Genomic DNA, 26,075 nt, shown 5'->3' on the forward strand with positions numbered 1-26,075 from the left:
GGCCACCCGGGGGACTGCAACTCCCGCCCTACCCCGCGCCCATCCAGCTCCCGGCATGCCCCGCGCGGCGCGGCGGGAAACCAGGCCTGAGGCACCCTAGAGGGTGTCGTGTGTCCGTTCCCCGCCCCCCCCCCCCCCCCCCCCCCCGTGAAGGACGGGAGCCACGGCAGAGCCTCCCCCTCTCCCACCCCGCCCCGGGGAAGCCGGCCCAGCAACGCCGCAGGCCCCAGAGACTTCAGCCACAGCCACGGCTCGCTCAGCTGCACCGGTGTCGTTTATTCGGTTCACAATAACGGCCCCGTCCGAGGGGAGCGGCCCCAGGCCCCGCTGCCCCTCCCCACGCCCCCCAGAAGCGGTTTGTTCCCCACAGCCCCACGCTCGGCCGAGCGAAGGCCCGGGAGCAGAGCTGAGTCAGGAGGGAAAGCAGCGGGAGCACCAGGGAGGTTCCAGGTGTGCCTGCCTCACAGCGCTCTATTTACATAAATTACAGAAATTTCATATATAGTTTTCTCTGAAGCCCAATTAGACAAATATCTACCTATATATAATATAAAAAATACAGAGATTTGACTCTTTTTTGTTTGTTTTTGAAGTAAAATGTACATGATGCAACTGTGAGCAGGAGGTAAACCTGAAAGCCCAGGCCTGTTGCTACTGAAGTTCACACCGCACACAACGCTGCCGCCCAGGGGAGCCACATCCTCTCCTCCACCCCACAAAGCGACGGACCCCGACCCCTCCGAGAGAAACCCAGAACTCAAAACATCTCATAGAAAAGAAAAAACAACCAACCAAAACTATTTCAAGTAAAGCTGAAGATGGGTTTTTGATCATTCCAACAGTTCTGTGCCTTCAGCCCGCGGAAATGCGGCCACAGCCTGTGCAGCAGCAGCTGGGCTTCCTGCTTCACACCCCCCAAGCATCCCGCCCTCTTCATCATTGCCATCTTTGGGGTCTCGTTGCTTTTTTTTTTTTCCTTGTAAATAGCACTAGCAGTTCTTCAAAAACCAGAACAGAACAAAAAATCTAGACAAAGGGAAGAAACCTTCCCCCCAGAAAAAAAAAAAAATCTTCCCAGGAGCAGGAGGACTTCCCGTTTCTCTGTCCATGTACAGTATTTCAGGGGAACATGGCCCAGGTCCAACAGGACTGTCCGCTGAAGGAGGGTCACAGAAAGGCCAGGGCTAACCTTTGCTCTTGGCAAATGAGAGTCTTTAATAAAGAGTAACATGTGCAAAAAAATTAAATAGATCAACCCAGGTTTCCAGAATTACTGCTGTCAGAATGCTTACTTTCTATTTCTGTTCTTACCCAACCCAATGCTGAAATCTCAATTAAGTACCCGAGGTAAGAAGTGACATTTGGGAGAGATCACCACAAAGAAAAAAAACCCAAGAGGTGCAATCTGTTACCTCAGTGTCCTTCCTCCACCCAGACGCCTGCTTTAAAGACACGTATGCAGCAGCAAAAAGAATAAAGTGTAAGAGCATCCCCTGCTCTCCGCGAGGACGAAGCAGTGTTTCTCGTCGTCTGAAGGCAGAGTTGTTTCCTAACCGGTGGAGTGGGCGTCCAGCCTTCCCCCTGCCAGGAGGGGACGGGTCCATCAGCTGCTCCCAGTTGCTTTCTGGCAGGTTGGTGGTGGTCTTGTCCCCCGGGGCACATTATAGCTGGAAACCTTCCATCGGGGCTTCGGGTTGCTGGAAGATGAATTGCTGCTGGTTCTCATCTACCTGGGGAGCCAGAGCCGAGTCGTCCTCTACTCCAAAGTAGTGCTCAATCAGGTCAAAGGCCTTCTGGTAGATCTCTTGGTTCTCGTGGCTCTGTAGGAACTCTATCTTATCCAGACCTTGGAAGGGAAAAAAAAAAAACAAACATGGAAGGCAATGAAACAAGGAGATCCCGATATTTACACTGTCCCACATCCATCCGCCAGCCTCGCCCCCATTCGCTGCAATCATCTGTGTTAAGATTCACATTTTGTGAGCAGCACTAACATCGAAAGCTGAACTATTCCAGAGCTGCTGGCGGATTTCATCTGTACCAGGCAGCATTAGCGTCTCTTCCACAGCAGGTTTAGCTGACCCAGCTAGAGCAGATGTGCTCCCCGCTCTCTGCTGGAGACTACGCCAGATTTCAGTGACATTAAAACAAATGGCCATGGTTTGGTAGCTGCAGGGGTAGGGAGGGGGAGGAAGCAGGGCCCATCCCAGCAGCCTCCAGCAGAAGGGCAGCAACAGCTTTAACCGTCCTAATTAAACCCACTGCTGAACAGCAAGCATCCAAGCAGAACACACTCTGAAGAATTTCAAGAACTATTCGTACTGGGAGAATCAGGACACACCATATAAGTCAGTGAGAGGGCAGAGCAGACACTGGTAGCATACAGGGAGTTTCAGACCAGAATAGGAACTGCTCCTCAAAGCATGAGGAGCAGGACAAAAAAACCCACCAAATTAAGTCGCTCCAGGCAAAAGCTAAGTCTCTCTGGATTTCCACCACACAGTGTGCAACTGGGTACGGTGAGAGCAATCTTAGACCCAGAAGTGTCACTTTTTACTTAGCTCAGCTTATTTCTGATTAATACTCAGCTTATTTCTGATTAATACCGGTGCGAGCCAGTTACCAGCTTGGCCTCCAGGTCTAGGAAGCTGGGACCAGAAGTATGATAGTTTTTACTTCCAAGCAGCTTGTCCTATGCCCAATCATAAGAGTCTAAAAAGCAGACTACAGAAAACCACCATTGGCTAGTTTGGAATATAGCACATCCCTTAACACAGCAGAAAAGCTACCAACCAAGCCAGCGGACACCCTTCAGCACGTGCTACGGTGTTGAGAGCAGCGCAACCTACCATAGGCCTCCTCAATCAGGCTGCAGTACGGGTTGATGCCAGTCCCGCTCTGGTTGGCCTCCTGCTCTCCCAGCCTCAGGATGTTCTCCAGGCCGTTCAACGCCACCTGAACGATCTTGGAGTCCATGACAGTCAGCAGGTCACAAAGAGGCTTGATACAGCCCAAGTTCACCAAGTACCTGAAGAGAGAGCACCACCAACACATGCTTGTTCAGGATCTAGCAAGCATCCCCTCTGCTCAGTTAGAAAGGGCAGGGGAAGAAAGTCAAACTAAAATATACAGAGGTACTTTAAAATAGGTATTTCCTGTTCTGCAAGGTGAATTTTTATCTACTTATCTGCAATTGTATACACACCCCCTCTTTTAAGAAACCTGCTACCTCTCTTTGAAATCCAGGGATTTTCTTTCTCAAAAAACCCAAAAAAACAAAAACCACATACAAACTACAAACACAAATCAAGTCCACATCAGAATTTAATCTATCATCAAGTTTGGACATTTAGCCTAGTCTAAGCTACCTGAAGGGGGAGAGGGAAAGTAGTTTGGGCCAGCTTATCCTCATTCAGCAGGAAGCCACAATTTGCAGCACAGTATACAATCCAGCTACAACTTTGCCTGGATCTCAGGTACTTTCCCAGAGGTTCTCCAAATTACTCCCTTGCTACTCCTCTTGCAGTTCCCACAAAGACACAGCTACCACACTTTCAGACAGGTTTCCCCTCGGAGGAGACACCGGGAGTACCTGATCTGTTCGGGAGTTCCTCCTGACGTTGCATTTGTGATAGCCCACGCTGCCTCTTTCCTTGTGCGGAATTCTGCTTTCTGCAAGATTTCTATCAGTACCGGGAAAATGTTTGCATCTATGACTGCCTGGGGAGAGAAAGGAGTAAGAAGCATTTGAATTGGCAACGCAGTTTCTAAAAGGCCTTTAAGCACCTGAAAGCAAGCTCTAGCTCCATGTTCCAGCGCAAAAGAACTTTCCAAGCTACACCCTTCAGCGATTCCTCCATTTTATTCCTCAGTCAAATCCTGTTAACATGAGGTGCAATTCCATAACTAGCACAGCAGACAATCCCTATTACTGCATCAATACTGTAGGAATGCTTTTATCACTTACCTGCCTTTGTATGTAGGTCATTAAAAGGATAATTAAAACTCCACAAGCTCCAGCTTTTCAAAGGGGTATCTCTAATTGAGCATGGAGAACTAGGGGCTGTATCTCCTCTTATTGCAATGACCCAGCCTGTGGGACTCATTTCAGCCCCATCTTTGTCAGTACAATTAGCAAGCTTTTTTTAGCTCTTGTTTGGCAGATGGCTGGGAGCAGTAAATCTGCCAATAACCACAGAACAGAGGCTGGTTTTGCTCATGTCTCTTAACTGCCAGACAAGAAAAAAGGTGCAATCCTTAACGCTAACCTTGGAACCCAGGATCATTACAGGCGGGCTGGAGAAGACCGTACCTGTATTTGTGCTCTGTTCCCTGCTGTGATGTTAGATATAGTCCAGCAGGCTTCTTTCCTGATTGACTCCTTGGGGCTGCTTAACAGATGAAGGAGACAAGGCAGGGCTGAACAGTTCAGAATCACCTGTTGAGAAAGAAAGCAGAAGTGAGATCACCAGTATCAGGTACAGAGCTAAATACTTTCAGTTTTCACCCAGTGAATGCGCTGCACGGGCACTGTGCCTCCCGACAAGACAGTCACCTCCCCTCACCTGGGTCTGGATGTCATCCCCTGTCACGATGTTGCCAACTGCTCGCAAAGCCGGGGAGGCCACTTTGTAGTCATTGTGCCTGCAGGAAAAGTGGTGCAAGGACAAAACCAAATCTATCAGCTCACACACACCTGGATACTCAGAAGATTCCCTCCCCAGTATCCCACCCACCTTATTTGAATTCCATCCCCTAGCATACAGAACCATACTGTACGCTGACCATATTGTCACCAGAAAAGCAGACTGAAAACAGAATTGCAATACAGAGTTTTCATCCTTTACATCCTAACTCCATTGTCTTCAGCTTAAACACAGATCTTGCCTTTTAACATCACCTTCCTGAACAAAGGTGTTGTTAACTCAATGAGAACACCCAGAATTTTTCAGGAGAACTTTGGAAGCCAACACCTTGCAGTTCTACCAGTTCTAGAGGCGTCACAGAGAAGAGGCCCATTCAGACTTCAAACAGCAAACATCTTTGTCCTAGTTTCCACAGAGGTATCAGAGAAACAAAGCCAGGCTGCCTTTGCAGCGTTCCTGCCATCTTTGACTAGTCACTAGGCTTCCATAAGCATACTTGAAGTCTGAGAGCACAAGATACTCTGCAGTCCTCTCGCCTTTCACAGACTACAAGGGTCAGTCCAATCTCCCTTTAGCAAGTTGTTCCTAGCGTACAGTATTAACTGCATTCCAGCACTAGAAAATACTCAGCTTCTCTCAGAAAGAAAAGCCAGTAAGCTACAGCTCTCGACCTGCTTCAGACCCTCCTACATAACAGCTCCAAAGTCAGCTACAGTACCCATTGCTTGGATCCTGCACCCACGAGGGGTGTGAAGAGCACTCTGGTGGGTTTTGATACGAACTCATGCTCAGCCACGTGCTTCCCAGTCTCGCTGAGCTGAAGCAGCGAGACAAAATACTTACATCAACAGCTCCACCAGTCGCCGACACACTCCTGAGTCAATAACTGCTTGAATTTTCTCGTTGGGGCCATCTGATAAGTAGGAAAGAGCCCAGCACGCATCTGCCAGCAAGTCCGAGTCGCTGTTGAATAACAATCGGGACAACACTGGCAGGCAGGGAGATACCTGTAACAACAGCCACCGCCCCAGGTTAGTCACGCTCTGTCAAGGACCACCGCGTTTGCTTGCAAGCACCACACGGCTATGTTGACTGGCAAGATAACCAGTCTTGAACGTCCACAGCTTCCTTCCCCGAAGTCAGCAGCTTCCCACACCTCATAATCACAGTGCCTACAGATACCTCAACAGCTTTATTGCTGAACTAAAATTACATCCCTTCCTCTTAGACCAGGTCTAGACTGCTGAGACAAGTGGTGCTGTGCATGCTACTGTTTGGAAGCTCCCTACACGTCTTATGTAAGACCACTGCTCCATTTCTTACTCTTAATAACCCTAAACAGCTCAGTATCCAGAGCAACAACCATCAGTCACGCCCCCAAATGGCTCCATCATTTTTAAGTGGTTTTACATTCACAATTCAGATTTCATCCCCCATCACAGGCTTCCCAGCTTTGATACGCGAGCTTTCATTTAAAAAAAAAAAAGTGAAGCACATTGATCTTAAAACATTTTTGTTCTACCAAAGAAGGATGAGACACCTGAAGGGCCAGCAGAACCTTTTGTTAGTGCCAGTAGCACTCTAGGAAACGGAAAGAGGAAAGCTACCACAGCTCCCACATAGATACAGCAGTCCCGTTTTGTGCCATTTAGATGTCTTGGAATCAAGTTTTTAGTCACAATTTGAGTGAAGTCTCAAAATCCCAGAGTTCATAACAAGAAGGTTTAGAGAAGCCCACAGTGCATGCCACCTTGCAGGGAAGCCGGGGCTTGCCCCTGACTTGAGGGGTCCAGCTGCTGGGCTGCCAACTCAGCCGGGCAGAAAGGCTGGCAGAAAATTAAACAGGCACCCAAACATCTGCTGAACAGCGAGATCAACCTCAGCAGGAAGAGCCTCACCCCGCTCCCTCCCGGAATAACTTACAGAAGTCCAACAGCCAAAAATAATTTAGACAATCATCTTGACTGGGTGTCTCCCCGTCACCTGTCTGCCAACAAGGTATTTATTCTCACCTTATCAAATTCCGGTGGTGGACTCTTTCCTCTGCACAAGTTCGACAAGGCCCAGACAGCATTTCGTGTCATTGTCAACCTGGTGGACTTCGTAAGGAGCCTAAAGAGACAATTACCATGAGTTATAATCCTTGATGTGGAAGCCAGCAAGGAAAAACCAGTATGATTTTAAGGAAGTCAAACCACTACTCCACTTCCTGCAGCTCAAGCCATGCTGCTTGTCACTTGAGCCTCTCAATAAGCAAGGAGAGAAGTGACCTGCAACTACATCTTCGGATAAACAGCTATTATTCCTAACAGCGTCAGGTGGCATGGGTCAGGAAGGCAAGTTCCACATCAGACAAGTTGCAGAAGCAAGGGTCAGTTAGTCAAATGCAGTTCCAAGCTCAAATTCAGCCCAGGCAGACACTCGCACCAGTGCCTGAGGTTGGATGGTCCTCACTAGAGACCAAGCGACACAAACTTCGGCCTCTCAACTCCAATGAGGACAGCGAGTCCTGTGGGCTGAGGACTTCAGCCAGCCATCGCCGCTGACAGAAGTACCAGTGTAACAAGCCAAATCATTTGTGACAAAGCATCAGTTTGCCAAGGACAGCATAAAGTAAAGACTAATTCTTCCCAGAGCAGCGAGCAGTCCCTGAGAGCACACTCCTGACAGACAGATCTCCTGCCTACGGTGGGTATGCGCCACACGGAAGAGCTGCGGAGGCAAGGTGGTGCACAGAGACCTGCTCCCTTTCCTCAGTCCTGGAGGAGCCCACTCAGACAAGCGCCTGAAATCCACAGTGTAAGCACAAAGAGCAGGCATCTGGAGGGGCACACAGTGAAACAGCAAGCTGTGTGACTTCAGAAAGACAAGCACGCTGCAACAGCACCCTCCTCAGATTCAGAGCAGCGTAAAGGTTTGTGAGAAGGCATGTTATCTACCAAGTCCCACTATTTATCGAATACTTCTCCGAACCGCCAGTTTATCTGGTACCAATGGTTTGATTCCCGGTGAACATCACCACGCATCACTACGGAATTCGCCCCGCTCAAATATTGCTCTGCTGTAGTGCAATGGGACTTCAAGAAGTGTATTGGCAAGTATTCATGGCTACTCACATTAATAAGGGAGGAAGAATAGCGCAGTTAAGGACATAATCTCTACACACAGAGCTGTCTCCAGCAATGTTCCCCAATGCCCAGACAGCCTGAAAGGAAACAGCAACAGTTTTAGCATTCAGTGCAGTTTCTGAACAGCGGAAGAAAAAGGGTAGTGTGCTAAGAAAGCATTTTCCCCCAATTCCAGGCAAACGATACTTCGATTTGCAATCCGAAGCCAGGTCTTAGACACCGGTCGCTCATTTTAAACACTGCATTTTAATCATGTGCAATCCACTGTTGTTCTCTCCTTCACCCCAAAGTAAGCAGTGAGCCTTACCTGTTCTTGAACATCCTCAAAGTCAGAGTTTAACAGCTCTATAAATATCGGAACTGCCCCAGCCTCAATTACTATTTTTGTTTGTTGGGAAGTTCCTGACGCAATATTCGTCAGTGCCCACGCAGCTTCAAACTGAAACAAGCAAATAAATGACAGAAGTATGAATAAAATAATCCTGATTTAGCAAAATATTTGCCATTAAGTTTTGGCTATAATTCTTTCAACTTCTACTAAAAAGGTTGAGAGAGAAATAAAGCATATCACAACAGAACACCTCAATACTCAAAGGGTTTTATTTTTTTGAGCAATAAAAAAAGCTTCATCTGCTAAACGCCTTCTCAGAGGCTACAGCTTCTCAAAGGACTGGCAAGGGAAGATGTCACCATCAGTCACACCACATCATTCCACCTACACATCAATTTTTCAGCAAAAGAAGTGAAGACACATAGTGCATAAATACCTGTGGAGTATAAAGTTCTCTATAGCTAATGCAGACTCACCAGTTGTAGCCCACCCTCCTGCCTGGCTAATACCACAAAGATGCCCTCAGTTCAAGGGAAGCTGAGCAGCAAGTTCCCTGCTTGTGCCACTAACTCTCTGGTTTAAAAAGAGATTTTCATTCAGTTCTTCTCGAAAGCCCCTGTGATACACGGCCTTGGGCCAGAGGGCAGGAGGAAAGATGAAGGCAGTCATCAACTGTGATCCAGTTCCATGTATGGAAGTATCTTTAACCCCTACAGAGTAACTATAGTTATTACCAAGCCAGAAGGAATCTCAAGAAGCTATCGAGTCCATCCCTCTGCCCCACGGCGGGATCAGCACTACCTAACCCATTTCTAACAGACTCTTGGCCTGTACTTATAAGTCTCCAATAATGGAGGTTTCTCCTACATATTTAGTCCATGGCTCCACTGGCTCCCAGCAGAAATATTAGACACAGGAAGGCCAAATTCTCTTCTGCTGCAGCTGAACCATGTCACTTTTGCCAGCATTCTTGCAAGAATTTAATTTAGAGCAATTCATAATTTCCTTTTTTTTTGCCTACGCATTACAGGCTACCTTTTTCTTCCCCTGTACATTGTAACACCTGCATCTTCTGGGTTCAAGACATCGCTTCTCCCTGCCAGCACCTGCGGGTTCAAGTTCCTAAGCTGTGAAGGTTCAACAGCTACATGCCATGAAGAATTCATAACACAACCTCCTTTACCTGTAGCGTGCAATTTTCACTTCTTTTCAGGAATTCAACAAATCTGTCCACCACTCCCTGAGTGTTTATCACTTCATCTATTGGAGGATTTGGCTCTGAAATAGCAAGGCAGTGTCAAAACAGCACATAGGTCTAATGCAGGGGAGTAACAAGCAGGAACTATTACTGCATTCAGTGATCTCAAGCTGTACTGAACTCAGCAGGACAACTCTCCAGAATCCCTTTCTGTACAATTCATACAACTGTAAATCATTAGCAATATACTAGATGATCAAGTTTCTAGATTATAACTGTCTTTCCCCCAGCTCAAAGCTGCTAAGCGTCTGTATAGCAATACGCGTGCACAAAGGCTTGCAAAAGCAAGGCTATGTCAGACCCTACGGCAGCGATAAGGTGAGTTGTTTTTACCTTTGGAGAGTAGCTTCCTGAATTTCTGAGTGGTTGCTAGCTGCAGATCAGGGTCATCTGAGAAAAGCATCTCTACCATCTCTCTTGTGATCACTCCCTCCTGAAAAGATGCAGAGGAGACAGAACAGTCAGTTCTATGCAGTCCACAGCATTAAATCTATCTGGAAGGCACAACTGCAACAAGGAAAGGCACCTTACCCCACATGTTGTGGAACTGACATAGGAATCCACAAGGAGACTATCAAACATGGAGGCATCTTCATTGATCAGCTCCACATTTCTTCTTTTAAAGAGCTGGTGGGGAACAACACACAGAAGTCATTATTAGAAAGCAATGATGAACAGTCTTCATAACTAGACATTCTTGTTCTTCAAACAAGATACCATCAGCTAGACTAAACGCAACCTGAACAGAAAAGTAGTCATTAATAACAGCTCTGCGCTCTGAAGACTAGTTTGGCACACAAATCCCAATAATAAAACATGCTAAGTCTTGCCCTCAGATATGCAAGTGCCCAAGTCACTGAGCCGCTGGTATAGGCAAGGGCAGAATTTGACCTAACAAGTTAGGGAAACTAGGGAGAAGGCAGCTTGTAGATGACGCACTAATGGAGCAAATATTTAGTAAGAGCCACATACATCACCCGGGAATCATTTCTTACTTTCATAGACCTCCAAGCCAAAAAAAAAAAAAAAGCCCAGCTCAGAGTTAAGAAATACACACAGCCCACACTTTCACTTGTTCTTCCTCCTTCTTGAGGAAATCACTCCATTTGCCAATTAATAAAAAAACCTCAGAAAAAAAACCTTAAACACATGGATCTGTGAACAAAAACCTGTAGTACCCCAAGAACAAAGTGCTTGGAGAGGTCTTGATGTGAGCTACACTCTGTACTAGGTACAAAGAAAAAGAGAAAAGCAAGATCTCAGTTAGAACAGAAAAAAATAAGAGGACTGCCAACGAACCTTAATGCACAGATCCTTGAAGATTCCAGTTTGGCAGCAGCACAATCCTGGTTGTGTTAAGGCTGTACACAATCTAGTCAAGATGACAGTTACCTGTTGCTCTCGCTTCTGTTTGCGCAGCTGAATTCCTTCCTCTTCTCTTCTCCGACGCATTTCCTCGGGATTTAGGGCTTTGTTCTTGTAACTCTTCATTCGATAGTTATCCTTCGCAGGGCTCGCCATGGTTTCTGTGAAGAGAAAAAAATCTGACTGATTTCTTGTCGCTCTCTGCTCCCTCACCCACGTGTCCTTTCTGACAAGGAAGTTCGTGCACATGGAATAGCCAGACTTTTTTTGAGAGCGCTGATCTCAAACACTAAAGTAGAAGCTTCAAGTTAGAATGTGATCCTAACCTTAGTTCCTGAGATTTGCTGTTATGGCAAGAGTGTTATGAAGTTTCTAGGAAGCATAAGAATAGATTTACTGTTCTGAAAGGAACCTGGACCCAACTTCACAGTATCAAGCACATTGCCCATCTGAAAGGCTTCTACTCAAACAACTTTACTGTCCTCAGGAGGTGCGTAACTGAGTTCTACTTTGCTTTTCAGCAGAAATTATTTCCCTTGTATCATCATGGCATAAATCACACCTTGACATTTCCCCCACCAGACTGGGAGGTTCGCTGTGTATGCATGGCAAAAATCCAACAGAAGTCACAGCAAACCGAGGCCTTGATTTTCTAACAATAAAAACCTTGCAAAAAGCAGAGCTGTACACAACATATAGGCCATGTTAAGTGTTCAGTACCTGACCTACTTATTTTGCTGCTTCATATCTGACTAATGCAGTACCTCAAACCTGATTATTTGTGTATTTGCCTCCTAGTCAGGGAAGTGACACTCCACTATTTGGCACAGTTAAAGGCAACCAGCGCCAAGCAGTAACCTGAGCACAGCAGGACACCAATTCCTCAGCTGCACCCAGCTGCAATCCACTGCTATGACCATGTCCAGTCCTCTTTGCAGCTTTCCAAACTCTTCCTTTCTCCCATTTCTGATACTGATTATCTGCCTAACATCTGTGCCTGTCTCAGGACAGGAAAGAAGCAATCACGATACACAGCATCAGACTGCCAGTTAACCCTGAGACCAGTTACTCTTCTCCAGAAGTCTGCTGGACACCAATATCTTTGTTTTCTTCCAACTGCTAAGGGCAAGTGGAAGAAGCATCCTGTGAAAGTCTGCAGCACTAACTCCTTACCCCTCCTCCCTCAAGCCTTAAGCACTCCTCAGCCTCACTGTTTATAGAAACTTTCAGTCCGACTTATCAACTGCCTCCAGCCATTCTGGAGCCCTTCCAAGACCAGCTGGAGAAGTTTCAGACCCTACTGGCCTCCCACTAGGAAAGCCCACAGCCAAGCCAAGAAAAGATAGATACAATATACAAACATCCAACATTCCATTGCTATGGAGAGAGGAAACAACTGGAAAAAATCCTGTTTTAACAGGACAGGAAACAAAATACTTCCAGTTCTATGATGCCCCGAAAATAGCTAAAAAGATAAAAAGCACTGTGAAAAAGTCAGACTCCACATCACAGCATCTGCTTTCTAAGAGGGCTTTCTCTTCCCCAGCCAAATCATTGAGAGGACACTCTTCTGAAAAGCAGTAGGTGAAGAACAAAACCCACCAGACTCCAAGTTCCTCTGGTCATTTACAGTGTCAGAGAGATGCGTGTCTGTGACAAAGAGCCCTGACCCCACGCTGTCCACAGTTGTGAAACAGTTTTGAAGCTCAGCAACCGTCAGCTTCACCCAGAGACGACACCAGGCTCGAAGAGGTGCAGCATGATAGGCTTCAAGTTTATTGGCACCTCTGAAGCTGAAGAGAAGCCACCAACCACAACAAATCATCAGTAAAAGCAGTATTCCAGTGCCAGGTGAGAAAGCCTTTTTTGAGGAACTTGCAAGGAAAAGGGACTACGTCACGCTGAGCGCCACTAAGGAAAAGGCATACGGCCTCAAAACTGACTGTAGGACTGAAACAATCAAATCACAGCAGGTCTTGTGAGATCTTGAGCCTTACGGAAGATTACCTTTAGTCCCTCTTGCATGTACCCCTTTTTATAAGGTCTGTCCTTAATACATCCAAGGCAAGAACCCTACTCACAACACCAAACACGGCAGCTGGACTGCACCTTGCCGACGGCCTCACTGCAAAGCCTGTAACAAACCATTCGTTCTTGCCTGAGTTCGTTTCTCAGAGGTTCAGAGGAATAGCTCGCCTGTTTCGAAAGGTATTTGACAGCACTTTCCTCATTCCAAGAAAACATTTACATGGCAAAGAAAAGCAGAGATTGAAGATCACAGGAACTATGCAACTGCTCTCATTCGTCCATCTCTCTTCCCAGCAGCTCTGTATGCCATGACTGGAAGAAAGAATTTATTATCTTTAACTGAAAAGCAGCTAATTCAGAAGACAGAAGACTTTAAAATTCTACAGGCTTTCGGGGTTTATATCTGATCTTACAGTAGCAAGGTGTGTCATCTACATATAGATTTTAATTCAGGAAATGTATTTAACTACCACTGTTTCACCAGCGTACTCATATTACTACCCCAACACTAACGGCTGATACAGCTGCACAAGAGTAAGAGTTGCTGGCTTAATTCTGAAGATTACAACAGAATCCCCAAAGGCAAATTTGTTACCCCCTTTGGAAAGTTAAATCTCCAATTAAAGGGCAATTTTTAAGAAAAGGAGGAGGAAAATGATTAAATGACTTAAAGCTATATGCAGGATTACCAGGCAGTTAGTCATATAAATAGCTAAGCGACACATGACAGTTCAGCTGCCTCCCAGCTTGCACAACCCCACTCAGCTGGGCACACCCTGGACCCTGCTCCGGCATCTGGAGAACAGCCAGAGACTCTCTCGGCCATGCTGCGAGGTCTCAGAGCACGCTCAGCACACCCAGCACCTTGCAGTTTAAGGCTCGGTACTTCCAGAGCATCAAGAACACCGTCACACAGCCGGGAAACCCCAAAGATACAGCTAGCCCCCGAAGAGTGATTTTTCACACCAGCTGTGTAACAGCACATCACTGTGCAGCAGCCTCTCTGGCATTTAATTCCTATTTTCTCTCACACATGTCTATCTCTTCAGCATTTCCACTGCCTTTTTCCAGTCCATCATCTGTGTCAATGCTTTAATGACATTAGAATGCTAATTTGTTACATTACACCCCATTTCCATGGCAATGGCTGAATGTCACAAATGCAGGAGCATGACTTCACTGTAAGCTCAGCAGATGCTGTAGGCACCACAGACTGCAGCAAGCCCAAACGCATGAAAGAAAACAGACAGTGGGATGCCAGGCACGTACAAATTCTTTACTTGCAGTGTTTCAGTACAAAACATCCAGCTCATCCACTGTGTCTGCAAGTCAGGCTTCATCGTTAATTGTTAACGCAAATTCTATCAGTGTGAATACCCGCAAAACAATCCCAGTAAATCAGACTGCTGGAGCAACCTGGACTGTCAGATGGGGGAAAGCAATCACCTGCTCATCGATGAGTGATGCATAGGAGCTACTCCAGCCACAGATTTTCACTTTGCATCTAAACACTGTTGCTCTGGGAAGTTTCACTTGTACAGAAAAGCTCTCGACTGTAACGTGGCAATGGAAACTCAACTAGAGCAAGTTTCTTTAACTGCTCTGAAGTTCTACCTGCTGCATTTAGGCAGCCACCTCAACCTCTACAAAACGGTGACCTACTACGAGAGGTGCAGTGCAAGGTGCTGTCCTAGGAAAGGTTTTTCTTCTCTAAGCACCAGCTAAGCCCTACCTTGAATGGAGATAGTATCAGCTCACACCCTAGAATTACAAAATTGTTCTGATGTTGTTCCAGCCAGAACTCCGGGGCTCCAAGCTTCCCTGCAGCACCCCACGGCAGCTGGGCAATAAGGCTTCTTCCTCCTGTACCACGGCAGCTCCCCGCAGCAATTCGTGCAGCCTGCAGCCGCGCCGGGTAACCCCATTTCCCCAAGCCCACACCAACCAGACTGCTCACCAGATGAACTGCTCTGGCAGCGCCTGCAGCCTGCTCACCACTCGCAGCAGCCACCCTCTGACCATCACAGGTACCCACACAGGCGATGGGGAAAGGCCGCAGGCACCCACGCGCAGGTGCCCGGGGCACAGTGCTGTGAGCCCATCTAGCGACTCGCTGAAGAAAGAGGACAGGCCTTCCAAATATCCCAGCGCATGGCAACGCAGGAGGGATACGCAGGCGTTTGGGCAGTATGGCCAGGCACCACAAGCCCGGCATCGCCCCTTCACCACAGGCATAAGAACATGTTTTCACCCCCAGAGCTGCTCAGACAACAAGCTAAGCTCAACCCTGCCCACCCAGGTGCAGAAGTACGCCTGTGTGGGAGCAGCACTGTTAGGCAAGGTCCAGAGCTTGCCCTGTTCTACCAGAATATCAGCACAGCATGCATATGTTGGTAGAAAAGAAAGGAAAACAACAAGAATTAGGACAGAATTAGAATGAGGCACCTCCTCCACCAGTGGAAACTAACAGAGCTTTTCCAAAACCAGCAAAAGCCAGTCCAGCTACTTAGGTTTCGGGCCCTTCCTTACACTCCATTCCTACCATCCTATGCTCCTGCTGCAACAGACAGCCTGATTTTCTAGGAACCTGCTTTCCTCCACCTTCAGCATCCCTGGGATTACCCCAGGACAGCACAATCTCCACCTTTTCCTTTTTCACTGCTCAGTTGGAACCGACTGCTGCAAGTCCCTGTGAAGGGCCCATGTTTCCTCAGCTGCAGACTGCCATTCCTGACCGCTGGTTACCGACCGGCTCAGTGCGCACCGCCCTTACCTCATCCTCTTCAGTCCAGTTCACCTTCCCTGGGGCAGAATTAAAGACTGCAGAGGTAAAAGCTTGTACTGTGTTAAAAAACTGTGTCTGCAGAGCTCTTCCCAACACCTCTGCAGACCAAACAGCTCCACAAATCTTCAAGAGTTTTACCACCATTTCCAAATACGAAGCACACTTAAGAATCTGCTGTTTATACCACAACCTCAGAGTTCACTCAAGAAAACGCGAAATTTAGACTTGCAAGATTGACTCAATTTTAAATAGTGTTCTGACTGAGCTTGGACAAAATATCACTTCTGCTCCAGGAATCTCCTGACCTCACACCGTTCCCTAAGTCAGTGCCTTGTCTACCAGCTACCGTCCTGCACCGGTGAACTTTATTCAAAGCAGAAAAGAGTGACAGTATTTGCATTTCAACAGTTCTCCTATTGAGCATCTAAGCTCTGCACCTCCAATCGGATCTGTCAATTATTAGCCCCAAGATGACAAATCAGATACTAAATTCAGTGCTAACATGTCACACATTAAATACATCTGAGGATCATCAGTCTGCTTATAGGAAGACTTCTTTGTACAATCTGAACACCTAACAGCAGGTAACCCTGGCTCTACAGGACAGATTTTGAAATCCATTTGTGCATATTTGATGACTTGCTTTAATAAAGCACAGCTATGTGGAAAGCTTTGCTCAGGCACCTCAGAGACCAGGCAGATGTAAGGCTCACTAAGAAGCAAAACACTTGCTAGTCCTGGCTTAGAGGTTTAATACACATAAGCCCAGTACTGATACACCTTTCAGGACTGCAAAGCATCAATGAGTAAAAACCACATTTTTATAACTACTTTTAGAGGACTGTTTGCCTATGCCCTCAAAACTCACACTGCTAAAAGCCAACATGAAACCGACTTCTCCAGTGTTCTTCATTAGTCTCCTGGGAGAGAAAAACTGCCTAAGTGGGATTTTAAAGCCACTACGAGACCGTGCCTCCTAGCATACAGCACATCCTTGGCATAAACATGAAAAATTCCCCATAACAGCAATTTCCAAATGTTAATACCTTTGTAATCAAATTCTTGACAAAAATTGGTTTATTAAAACCAAAGCAAGGCTTTATTAAGCTAACAGATCATACTGGGAGTGAGTTCAGGAGTTCCGTGAGCTGAGAATCCTCTTGCAAGAGCTACAGGAGCAGTCAAACTTAGGGATGAAGCTTAATGGAATAATACCTTTCAATTCCTTATGCAAAGGAAACCCTTCGAGGAGATGGAAGAAATCTGGCTCCTGCTGTAGGTTTTGTTAGCAATGGTTGGCTTCGCTGAGGAAAAAAATCCTCCAGTTGTCAAGTAAACCAAAGAATTACTAGCACAGATTGCCACGCTCATCCTTATGTATTGAACGATGAGAAGGTATTTACTACTTCAAAGAACTGAAGAACAGTGTGAAAGTTTGACTTGAAGGCCTAGGAGAGCACTCAAATCCTGTAAGCATCTGTGTAAAAGCCAACATAAGCTACAGCAGTTCAGCCAGAAAACTGTAATTCCAGGGTTCATTACTGCCACGCCAAGGTTATAACGGCTCCTTAACGTTACTGGATCAGAAACCCAACCTCGCTTCTTTCCAGATGACACTCATCCCACTTCTCCGCATTACAAAAAGTATTTGCTTCAAAAGTTTTTTCAGCTGCTGACTGAAGCCTCCGAGCTGAGTCACTGCAGGGACTCACATGTCTAAATCAGGACTTGTGCTGCTGAGTCAGACCGAAGCGACAGAGCAGAGAAACAGTTACGCTGGCAGATCTGACAAGGCTTTTTTTAAGCCAAAATACCCTTTCACAAAGGTAATCTTCAGAAGATATCCATTACAGTTCTGTTGCTGGGCACAAGACAGTACCCAAGACAAAGCCTGGCCAGGCAGGAAGGCCAACAGCTGCATGTTTGGAGTGAGAAAGAGTAGTAGAATTATATGCAAGTGTAAATGAATACACTTGATGAACTCCATCAGCACTGATCTGCCAATTAGTGCCCACTGGGTACATTTCAAAGCTTCCCAGCTCTGAGCAAGCACTGGGCCAGACGACCTCCAAACTCCCCTTCCCACCTAAGTTTTTCCTGTGGTAGTATAAACCTGGTCAGTTACAATTAAACCACCCTAAATTTGACATCAGCAGCAAAACACACTTGGTGAACTACTAAGTTTCATCTGACAAGGCTTCCTGGCTATCTTCTTTAGGTTTCTCCTACCCAGCAGGAAGTTTCTCCATTTCATACACTTACCTGAAAGCCCAGAGGAACCTCCCATCTCCTCCTGCCTCCCCGTCTGCACACACTCCAAGCTAAATATGTGTATTCCCACAGCACCACACTCCTGCACGGCTGCAGCAAGAAAGTCTACCTGCAGCACAGGAATGGCTCCTGCTCTTTGCTGCCCTCAGTCTCCTCGTATTTTCTCAGCCTGATTGAGTTGCAGGGAGATAAACCACATTAAATTCGTATAAGTCACCACCCCACTCTGGGGTGCCACGGCGGTTGAGACACAAGAGGAAACAGGACGCTCCTGCACCAGTCACTGGGACAGTAAGCTTGGGAGGTGCCTTTCTCTGCAGGGTCCGTGCGCAACAAAATGCCTGCGCTGTCGACACTCTGCCCTCCAGGAACAGAAGACAGTTGAAGTAAATTGATTTAGTAGCAGACAACGTCAGAGCAGTTTGGATCATGCAAAGAAAATGAACCTTACCTTTGGAAGAACAAGCTAGCAATGCTAAATCAGAGGTTTAAGACTCTCTCTAGTCATCTCCCCTGACAATGTTAAAAACTACATGGGACATTCAAGCTATCTCCAGTTACTGAGGCATTTCTTTAAAGAAAAAAAAAAAAATCAAAGCACCTGTGATATCTTTGGATCTGGGGAGGAAAGGCCTGTAAGAACGTGCCAACCGTCTTCCGAGGGTGCACACACAAGTCAGCAGTGGACGTTAGGCTGACTACACGCTGCGGCTCCAGGATCCTGCATTTCTCCAGAAGACTCAATAGGTACCCTTTGTAACTCAAAAACGCTCGTTATTCTGCAGTCAGCTGCTCAATACAGCTCACAAGAACACACCGACAGGGAAACCCTGCAAACCTGATTCAGCATTTAGGTATGGCATGTCAGATTTGAGCCTAGATTCTTACTGCTACTTACAACTGAAAATCTCTGGCCACTTCTACGTTCCTCCTTTCATTGACTCTTACTTTGTCAAACTATCACTACAGCTGCTGCTTCAAGCGAACAAAAAAACATTGAATGCAAGAGACAACAAAACAGTGCTGGGCATTTCTGAAGGGTTTCAAAATCTAAAGTCTCTCTCTCTCCATCTAGCCAAGTGTAGCAGCGATAATCGCTGGCTTCCTTGTAAATACGAAGCGTGTCACTTTGCAATCAGCAGCACTTACGTGAATTTTGTCCCATCTCCCATTTGTGAAGGGGGTCCTTGACTTTGAGAACAGAAACAAAAATTCTTCTGAAACTCAGACGTGTATGCATTTCACAGCATGCTGTAGACGTGTCTTCAGCCAACTCTGAAGAACTTAAGCACTCGCTTTACAACACAGCATAAAGGTTCTTCCTGACAGAAGCCACAGGTATGGACCTACTAACGTCTCTACAGGATCTTGTTCTAGAAAAAGTGTGTCCAGGACAACATAGTGATTTCATTTGAGACCACAGTAAGAGAAGCCTAAATAATCTGTACTACTTAAATACAAATTCAATGAAGTTGGTTATAATGAATATGTAAAGTAGCTGAACTACCTGAACACGCTGTATAAAACGACAGCTCTGAACTGCTACCAGAAGTCAGCCAAGAACAGATCATTATACTGAACCTGTCACTTTGACAGTTTTGCAGTGAATAAAAATAATAATTAAAAAAAAAAAAAATCACTTTGCTCAGAAGACAGAGGGAAAAGGAAACCAAAGGGTTGTGCTCACAGGAGAAGAACTAATACCTAAGCAGTCCGGCCAAACAAGCAGCAACTCAAGGCTTTTCCTCTACAGCCCTGGAACTGCCCCAGCTGCTGCTAAACCCTGGAGAAGTGGCCAAGTTCTGCCGTCCCGCCACTCGTGCAGGTCTGTTTCGCATGTTTGCTCTGCTGCTTTTATGTTCTCACACAGGTTATTTGAGTGCTTACTACAAATCAGCACAGGCAGAGCCAGTTCTCTTTCGGTTCGTCTCACACCCAGCCTGCCACCGTCCCTGTGCTAACAAAGCGCTTCTCCACGCGGCTGTCCGACGCAGCAGCCGCCGCTGGCTCGCTCCCTTCTGGGTTCGCTACCAAGAGCCAGCGATGCGATATCACTACTGGAATGCGCAACGGCTTCGCTGACGGTGCTGGCTGGGGAGGGGGAAGGGAAAAGCAAAAATTCTCTTTGGGGAAAATTAACAGTCCTACAGCGTACTCGTCCTTCGCCAGGGTCAGTCTAAGATTAGGATTCCTTTTAGGCCGATGCAAAAAAAACCCCACCTATTCCTCAGTCCAATTCTCAATACACATTAATTTCAACTCCACCTCCTCCTGATTCTTTCACCCCAAAAATCTGAGGCTTGGGGGGCTTTAAGTCCTCTTCAACCTGATTTACACGTTCTGAGACATCCAGCTTTCCTGCAGAGCGGACTGGTGCTCTCCAAAGTACAACAGCCTGTCACCCCAGGTCACGGTTCTTAAAACAGGGATTAACTCTTCCACTAAGTCGACTGAAACTCAACGCACCAGAGTTACAGAAGGTTAAAACCAACCAGAAATAGTCAGAGACAATTACAGAGCGCTGTAGAATTCCAACAAGCTCATCCTTCCCAACACACGCTTTGCTCCAGAAACAAACAGTACTGTCTGATTTGCTGAGCAAATTGGAGCTTATCTGGACCTCACCAGCACAATGGCTTAAAGCCGAGAGGCTGAGGAATTAGTACTTTCACTGTCACACTAACCATTTTAATGACAGAGCTCCTCTTTACAAAGTTCATGTTTGCTCTCCTGAACACAAGCAAACAAAGCAAAAACTAGTTAAAATCATCATCAGCCACCAAAGTTTGATGAAGAATCGAGCACCACACACTGCTCCACGGGCTAAAGAGCACTGTACAGGCAATTAGACATGTCATCTGCATAGCAAACGAAGAGCAAACTGATGAGCACTCTCAACAGCACAGGCAAGACCAACATCCCAACTCCTTACAACACTACGGCACCCTCAACCCACACCGTACGGGAAGGGGGAACATTAGGCTGCCACCAGTTAGTCCTATTAACCTAAACCAATGAAAAAACAGTCTTAGTTTATTTTAAAAGTTACAAAAAAGTTACATTAGGGCAATTCAAAAGAGGGGAGTACTACATTCTTGCTATCAGAAAAATGCCTGCTTCAAGCAGAAACGGGGAGGCAGCAGTGGGAAAGGCCGGGAAGCCCCTTTGCATGAACGTCCTCAGCTCCAGGTAACACTGGCAGATTTCTGACAGTCACCAGCAGGCCTGAGGACATTTTTCTACTCAAAGTCGCCAGTCAAGATTTTACAACTCAGGCTATAAACAAAATTTTAAAAGCTGTTCTGGCACAGGTGGTGTGGCAGCCATTGCACACACAGACTTGCGGCCAGTAACATCACACGGGGGGTTTGAAGATGGCCCAGAGTTTCTAATGAGATCATTGTGACCCAGCAGCATCCCACCCCAAAGGGCGTTTTTAAGACTTCTGAAGGCAAGTCTGGTTAAAGGACAATATTGCAGGTCAAAACTGGCAAGACCTTCATCCTCACTTCCTAGAGGATCCTTCCTCTGCCTCACAGAGAAGATGCCTGCTGCAGGCATGGCTTTGCCATTCACCTCATCGGTTCAAACCCTGCCTTACTGCTTGAGACCTCAGGAGAAAGACAGCTCTCCTCCCCGAGCAGGGAGCTTCAGTCTCAGGCTACATCAAAGGGACAGAACGAGTCCGCTGTTATTCAGTCCCTTCTGAAGGGCAACACTCAGCTTTGACTTACTTGCAGCTAACAGAAAGAGCTACCTGCTACCCCTCTGAACCTTTACATATCTTTAGTAGCATCGGTTATGAATATGCAAACAAACTGCTCCACCGCGCTCCCCTCCTGCGCGGTGACAGGGGACGGATTTGCTCGCAGTGCCCACGGCGAACTGCTGCGCTGCCTCAGGAAGCTCATGCTGACGCTGCTGCTGAAGCTCGATTTCGGGAAAGCTGCAGCAGCCAGGAGGGCCCTGCTGGGTTCGCGGGAGGCTGGCAGGGGGGTGGGCTGGGTGACCCACAGAGGTCCCTTCCAACCCCGAACACTCTGTGATTCTGTGAGAGCGGCGGGGTCCCCCCTGAGCTCGGTCCGGAGGCCCTACGAGCCGCAGCGTTCACATTCGCCGCAGACGGGGCAGTGACAGGGGCTCTGACGGAGCTCCAGCCGCAGCAGCTCCCCCCCCACCCCCCCGGCTGCTCCCTCGGCGCCTGCGGCAGAAGCGGCCTCGACACCCAAGAGCCCGGCTCTGACAGCGCCAAGCGACCTCCGCTGAGCCCCTCCGACCCCATTAGCGCTGCTGGGAGCGGGCGACCCAGACCCCCGGCGACAGCCCCGCTCCAGCCGCCCGGCCGGGGCAGAACCGGGCCGCCGCCCCGGGAACAGCCCCCCCCCCCCCCCCGGCCACAGGGTCCCCCCGAGCCCCGGTTCCGCCGCCAGCAGCGAGGGCCCTGCCCGGGGAAGGCCCCGCCGTGCCCGGGATGACTCAGCGGCGGCGGCCGGGCCCGCGGCCCCCCCGCCCCGCCAGCCCGGCCCGGCCGCCGCCGCTGAGGGGACGCGCCCGGAGAGGGGCGAGCGGCGCGGACGGCCCCGGGACGCGCTGTCCCCCCTGCCCGGCCGGCGGGCCGGCTTCTGCCCCCTTCCCCGCGCCCGCCCGCCGCCGAGGCGGCCCGGCCGCGACACCGCGCCCGCCCTCACCCATCGCGGCTCCGCAGACGGCGGCTCCCGAGCTGCGACGGCCACAATATGGCGGCCCCGGGGAGAGGGAGGGCGAGGGGAGCGGACGGCGGCCGCAGCGGGACAAACCTCCTCCGCGCGGCGGCGCCCCGCCCTGTAAGGCGGCAAGGGGCGGGGCGGGGCCGCTCTCTCCCGCGCGGCCCGCGGCGCTCGGGCGCCCCCAGCGGGAGGGAGCGGCCGGGAGGACCTGGCCTGGCCCGCGTGTCCTGTCCCTTGTGTGCTGTGCCTTTTGTCCTGTCCTGTGTGTCCTGTGCCTTGTGTCCTGTCCCCCATGTCCCGTCCCTCGTGTCCCATCTCCCCGTGTCCCATCTCCTCATGTCCCACGCCCCCATATCCCACCCCTCACTCCCATCCCCTTACACCCTGTCCCCTTGTGTCCCATCTCCTCGTGTCCCATCCCCTTCCACCCCACCCCTCATGTCCCACCCCTTCACGCCCTGTCCCCTCGTGTCCTAACCCCCCCGTGTTCCCCCTTGCCCCACAACCCTCCATGGCCCCCACACCACACGCGTGTTTTCAGTGCAGAAACGCTCCCAGCTGTCCTTTTATTACAATATTCGTCACCAATCTGCGTCCCTGGCGGCTCCGTGGCTCCGGGGCTGGCTATGGCCAGCTGGCGCGGGGGCCATCAGGCGGTGCGAGGCCACCCGCTGCCACCCATGGCAATGAAGACGTCGATGGGGACGTTGGGCAGCGTCAGGCGGTGGCTGCCGGGGCATCGACGCAGCTGCCTGTGGGGAGAGAGCGGGGTGAGCCCAGCGGCACGGCGCGGCGTTGTCTGATACAGCTCGGCACGGCGTGCGCTGATACGGCACAGCACAGCACGGCATGGCACAGCCTGTCTGATACAGCACAGCACGGCATGGCATGGCACAGCCTGTCTGATACGGCACAGCACAGCACGGCATGGCACAGCCTGTCTGATACGGCACAGCACGGCATGGCACAGCGTGGTCTGATACGGCACAGCACGGCATGGCATGGCACAGCCTGTCTGATACGGCACAGCACAGCACGGCATGGCACAGCCTGTCTGATACGGCACAGCACGGCATGGCACAGCCTGTCTGATACGGCACAGCACGGCATGGCATGGCACAGCCTGTCTGATACGGCACAGCACAGCACGGCACGGCACAGCCTGTCTGACACGGCACAGCACGGCATGGCACAGCGTGGTCTGATACGGCACAGCACGGCATGGCATGGCACAGCCTGTCTGATACGGCACAGCACAGCACGGCATGGCACAGCCTGTCTGATACGGCACAGCACGGCATGGCATGGCATGGCACAGCCTGTCTGACACGGCACAGCACGGCATGGCATGGCACAGCATGGTCTGATATGGCACAGCACGGCACGGCGTGGCACGGTGCATCACAGGACGCTGCCCGCCCCAATAAAGCTCGCCGGCGGCAGCGTGCTGGCAGGCAGGGATCCCGTCCCGGCGCGAGGAGGGGCTCAAGCCATCGGACGATGCTTTCGCGAGCAAACCCAGCCGTGTCTGCCGGAGCAGGGCCCTGGGCTGCGCGACCGGGATGCGGCGCGGCTGTGCCAGGGCCGGACCCCGTGCCCGCAGGCTGCCCCGGCCCCCCCTTACCGTCCCACGCAGCGCTCGGCGCCCACGGGCTCCTGCGTCTCGGGGGGCACGGCCATGCTGGGACAGTCGCCTGCCTCGACGGGGAACCTCTGAGTCTGCAGCACCCGCTGCGAGCTCATGGCCGGGCCCTGGACGCGTCTGACCGGAGAGCAGCAGGCGGCTGAGCCAGGTGGGCACGGACCCCCCCAGCAACGGCGAAAGCACAGGGGGGAGCTGGAGAGACCCCTGCCAGCCCCGTAACCTCCGCAGCGCCCACTCCAAGAGTCCCCACCCACGGAGACCGCATGCCCCGCCCCGCGCATCAGCTGACGCGGTGACATCACAATAGCAGCTGGGGTTCTAAGAGGCCCGCCCCGTGCCCCTCCCCCCGGTGTCTCCAGGCACCGAGACGCTGCTGCGGGACGAGCTGAGGGTGCAAAGGGTCCCGGCCCGCGCGAGGACATGGAGGGGTTTCTGCTCGCCCACGGCTACCAGCTCGGCAGGACCCTGGGGGAGGGGATGTACTCCAAGGTGAAGGAGGCTTTTTCCCAGAAGCACCAGAAGAAAGTGGCAATTAAAATAATTGACAAGAAGGAAGGCATGGAAGGTAAGCGCCGATCCCGAGCGAGCTGCCGGCCGCGGCTCTGTCCCTCCCCGGAGCCTCTTCACTTCCGGCCGAAAAGCCGTTTCCCAACCTCGCCGCCCGAGAGCAGCCGGCGGGGCCGAGCGGTGCTGGGGGGGCCAGCCAACGGCCCGAGGGTTCGGAGCCGTTCGGGCGGCCGTCCCTCCCCCTGCGAGGGGGGCAAAGCGCTGGCGGGGCCCAGCACCCCCCTCGATGAGCATCCCGCGGGGCCGGGCGTGGGGAACCAGGGACCTTCCCTCCCTCCCGCCCTCCCCAGCGCCCGAGAGGTCCCCGCGAGCAAACCCCCCCTCCTCTCCCGGCAGAGTTCGTTAACAAATTCCTGCCCTGGGAGCTCCAGATCGTCTCGCGCTTGGACCACAAGAACATCATCCGCGTGCACGAGATACTGGAATCTGCCGAGGGGAAGGTCTGCCTCGTGATGGAGCTGGCGGAGGACGGGGACATCTTCGACTTCGTGCTCCGCGAGGGTCCCCTGCCCGAGCCCCAGGCCCGGGCACTCTTCCAGCAGCTGGTCGAGGCCGTCAAGTACTGCCACAGCTGCGGGGTGGCCCACCGCGACCTCAAGTGCGAGAACGCCCTGCTGCAGGGCCGCACCTTGAAGCTGACGGATTTCGGCTTCGCCAAGCTGCTCCCCGGGGACGGCTGGGAGCTGAGCTGGACCTCCTGCGGCAGCACGGCCTACGCTGCGCCCGAGGTGCTGCGGGGCACACCCCACGACTGCCGGAAGGGCGACGTCTGGAGCATGGGTGTCATCCTCTACGTCCTGCTCTGCGCCCGCCTGCCCTTCGACGACGCTGACATCCCCAGGATGCTGTACAACCAGCAGAAAGGCGTCCCCGTGCCTGAGCACCTGGGGATCTCCACGGAGTGCCAGAACCTCCTGAAAATGCTCCTGGAACCAGACATGAGCCTGCGGCCCTCCATCGAGGCGGTCGGCTGGCACCCGTGGCTGACTAACCCCTGAGATGGGACAGATTGTTTCTAAAATGACAATAAATTTGGAGGTCAGTGTTTCCCACCCAGCTGGCCTCGCAGGTGGTGTGCCAGTCCTCTGGCCAGCAGAAACAAGGTCTGGTTCGCTCTTGGGCATGTTTATCAGCTCACTCCAAGCCCTCGGTGCTGGAGAGCAGAGCAACGCGAGCTCCCAGCAGCCTGGGTCCCCCTTCCCGAGGGGGCACTTCCCACCCGGCCGCAGGATGCACCAGCCCTGCAGCTCTGGCTGCGAGCGTCCCGGCTGGGAGATGTGCCGGGCTCTCCCAGCACCCACCCGAGCTCCGCAAACCCCCCCGGGGCAGGCAGGAGGAAAGGGGA

The 26,075-nt window shown here is 50.4% G+C and overlaps 3 protein-coding genes across 4 annotated transcripts; 1 reads left to right on the forward strand and 2 right to left on the reverse strand.

Moving 5' to 3' along the window:
* Positions 1 to 331: 331 nt before the first annotated feature.
* On the reverse strand, positions 332 to 22,604 carry KPNA6 (karyopherin subunit alpha 6). 2 transcript variants are annotated; one of them, XM_075437899.1, is made up of 14 exons: positions 22,501 to 22,604; positions 10,663 to 10,889; positions 9,895 to 9,990; positions 9,697 to 9,796; positions 9,289 to 9,383; positions 8,082 to 8,213; positions 7,763 to 7,851; positions 6,659 to 6,758; positions 5,490 to 5,653; positions 4,566 to 4,644; positions 4,313 to 4,438; positions 3,593 to 3,720; positions 2,850 to 3,028; positions 332 to 1,846 (listed from the first exon to the last, which is right to left on the reverse strand). In XM_075437899.1, exons 1-14 carry the CDS (start codon positions 22,502 to 22,504, stop codon positions 1,662 to 1,664), a joined length of 1,704 nt encoding a protein of 567 aa, XP_075294014.1. In that variant the 5' UTR covers positions 22,505 to 22,604; the 3' UTR covers positions 332 to 1,661. The 2 variants fall into 2 exon arrangements, with proteins under 2 accessions (XP_075294014.1, XP_075294015.1); XM_075437900.1 differs by having other exon boundaries at positions 333 to 1,846; positions 10,756 to 10,889.
* Positions 22,605 to 23,052: 448 nt separating this feature from the next.
* Positions 23,053 to 24,427, reverse strand: FAM229A (family with sequence similarity 229 member A). The gene is made up of 2 exons (XM_075438050.1): positions 24,143 to 24,427; positions 23,053 to 23,270 (listed from the first exon to the last, which is right to left on the reverse strand). Exons 1-2 carry the CDS (start codon positions 24,259 to 24,261, stop codon positions 23,168 to 23,170), a joined length of 222 nt encoding a protein of 73 aa, XP_075294165.1. The 5' UTR covers positions 24,262 to 24,427; the 3' UTR covers positions 23,053 to 23,167.
* Positions 24,428 to 24,502: 75 nt separating this feature from the next.
* TSSK3 (testis specific serine kinase 3) lies at positions 24,503 to 25,759 on the forward strand. Its single transcript, XM_075438022.1, has 2 exons — positions 24,503 to 24,728; positions 25,067 to 25,759. The coding sequence occupies exons 1-2, from the start codon at positions 24,584 to 24,586 to the stop codon at positions 25,726 to 25,728; spliced, it is 807 nt and encodes a 268-aa protein (XP_075294137.1). The 5' UTR covers positions 24,503 to 24,583; the 3' UTR covers positions 25,729 to 25,759.
* The last annotated feature ends 316 nt before the right edge of the window (positions 25,760 to 26,075 follow it).

This window comes from Opisthocomus hoazin, chromosome 17 (genome assembly GCF_030867145.1).
Source record: "Opisthocomus hoazin isolate bOpiHoa1 chromosome 17, bOpiHoa1.hap1, whole genome shotgun sequence".
In the NCBI taxonomy this organism is placed as follows: Eukaryota; Metazoa; Chordata; class Aves; order Opisthocomiformes; family Opisthocomidae; genus Opisthocomus; species Opisthocomus hoazin.

Bases quoted from the DNA above. Each gene is read 5' to 3' on its own strand.
- KPNA6 (XM_075437899.1), bottom strand. The intron at 6,759-7,762 runs GTGAGTAGCCAT...TTGTCTCTTTAG, and splicing joins ATTCTTCCTCCCTTATTAAT to GCTCCTTACGAAGTCCACCA. The intron at 4,439-4,565 runs GTGAGGGGAGGT...CTTTCTCAACAG, and splicing joins GGGATGACATCCAGACCCAG to GTGATTCTGAACTGTTCAGC.
- FAM229A (XM_075438050.1), bottom strand. From the start codon at position 24,261: ATGAGCTCGCAGCGGGTGCTGCAGACTCAGAGGTTCCCCGTCGAGGCA. The intron at 23,271-24,142 runs GTAAGGGGGGGC...CTCTCCCCACAG, and splicing joins GCCGAGCGCTGCGTGGGACG to GCAGCTGCGTCGATGCCCCG.
- TSSK3 (XM_075438022.1), top strand. From the start codon at position 24,584: ATGGAGGGGTTTCTGCTCGCCCACGGCTACCAGCTCGGCAGGACCCTG. The intron at 24,729-25,066 runs GTAAGCGCCGAT...CTCTCCCGGCAG, and splicing joins CAAGAAGGAAGGCATGGAAG to AGTTCGTTAACAAATTCCTG.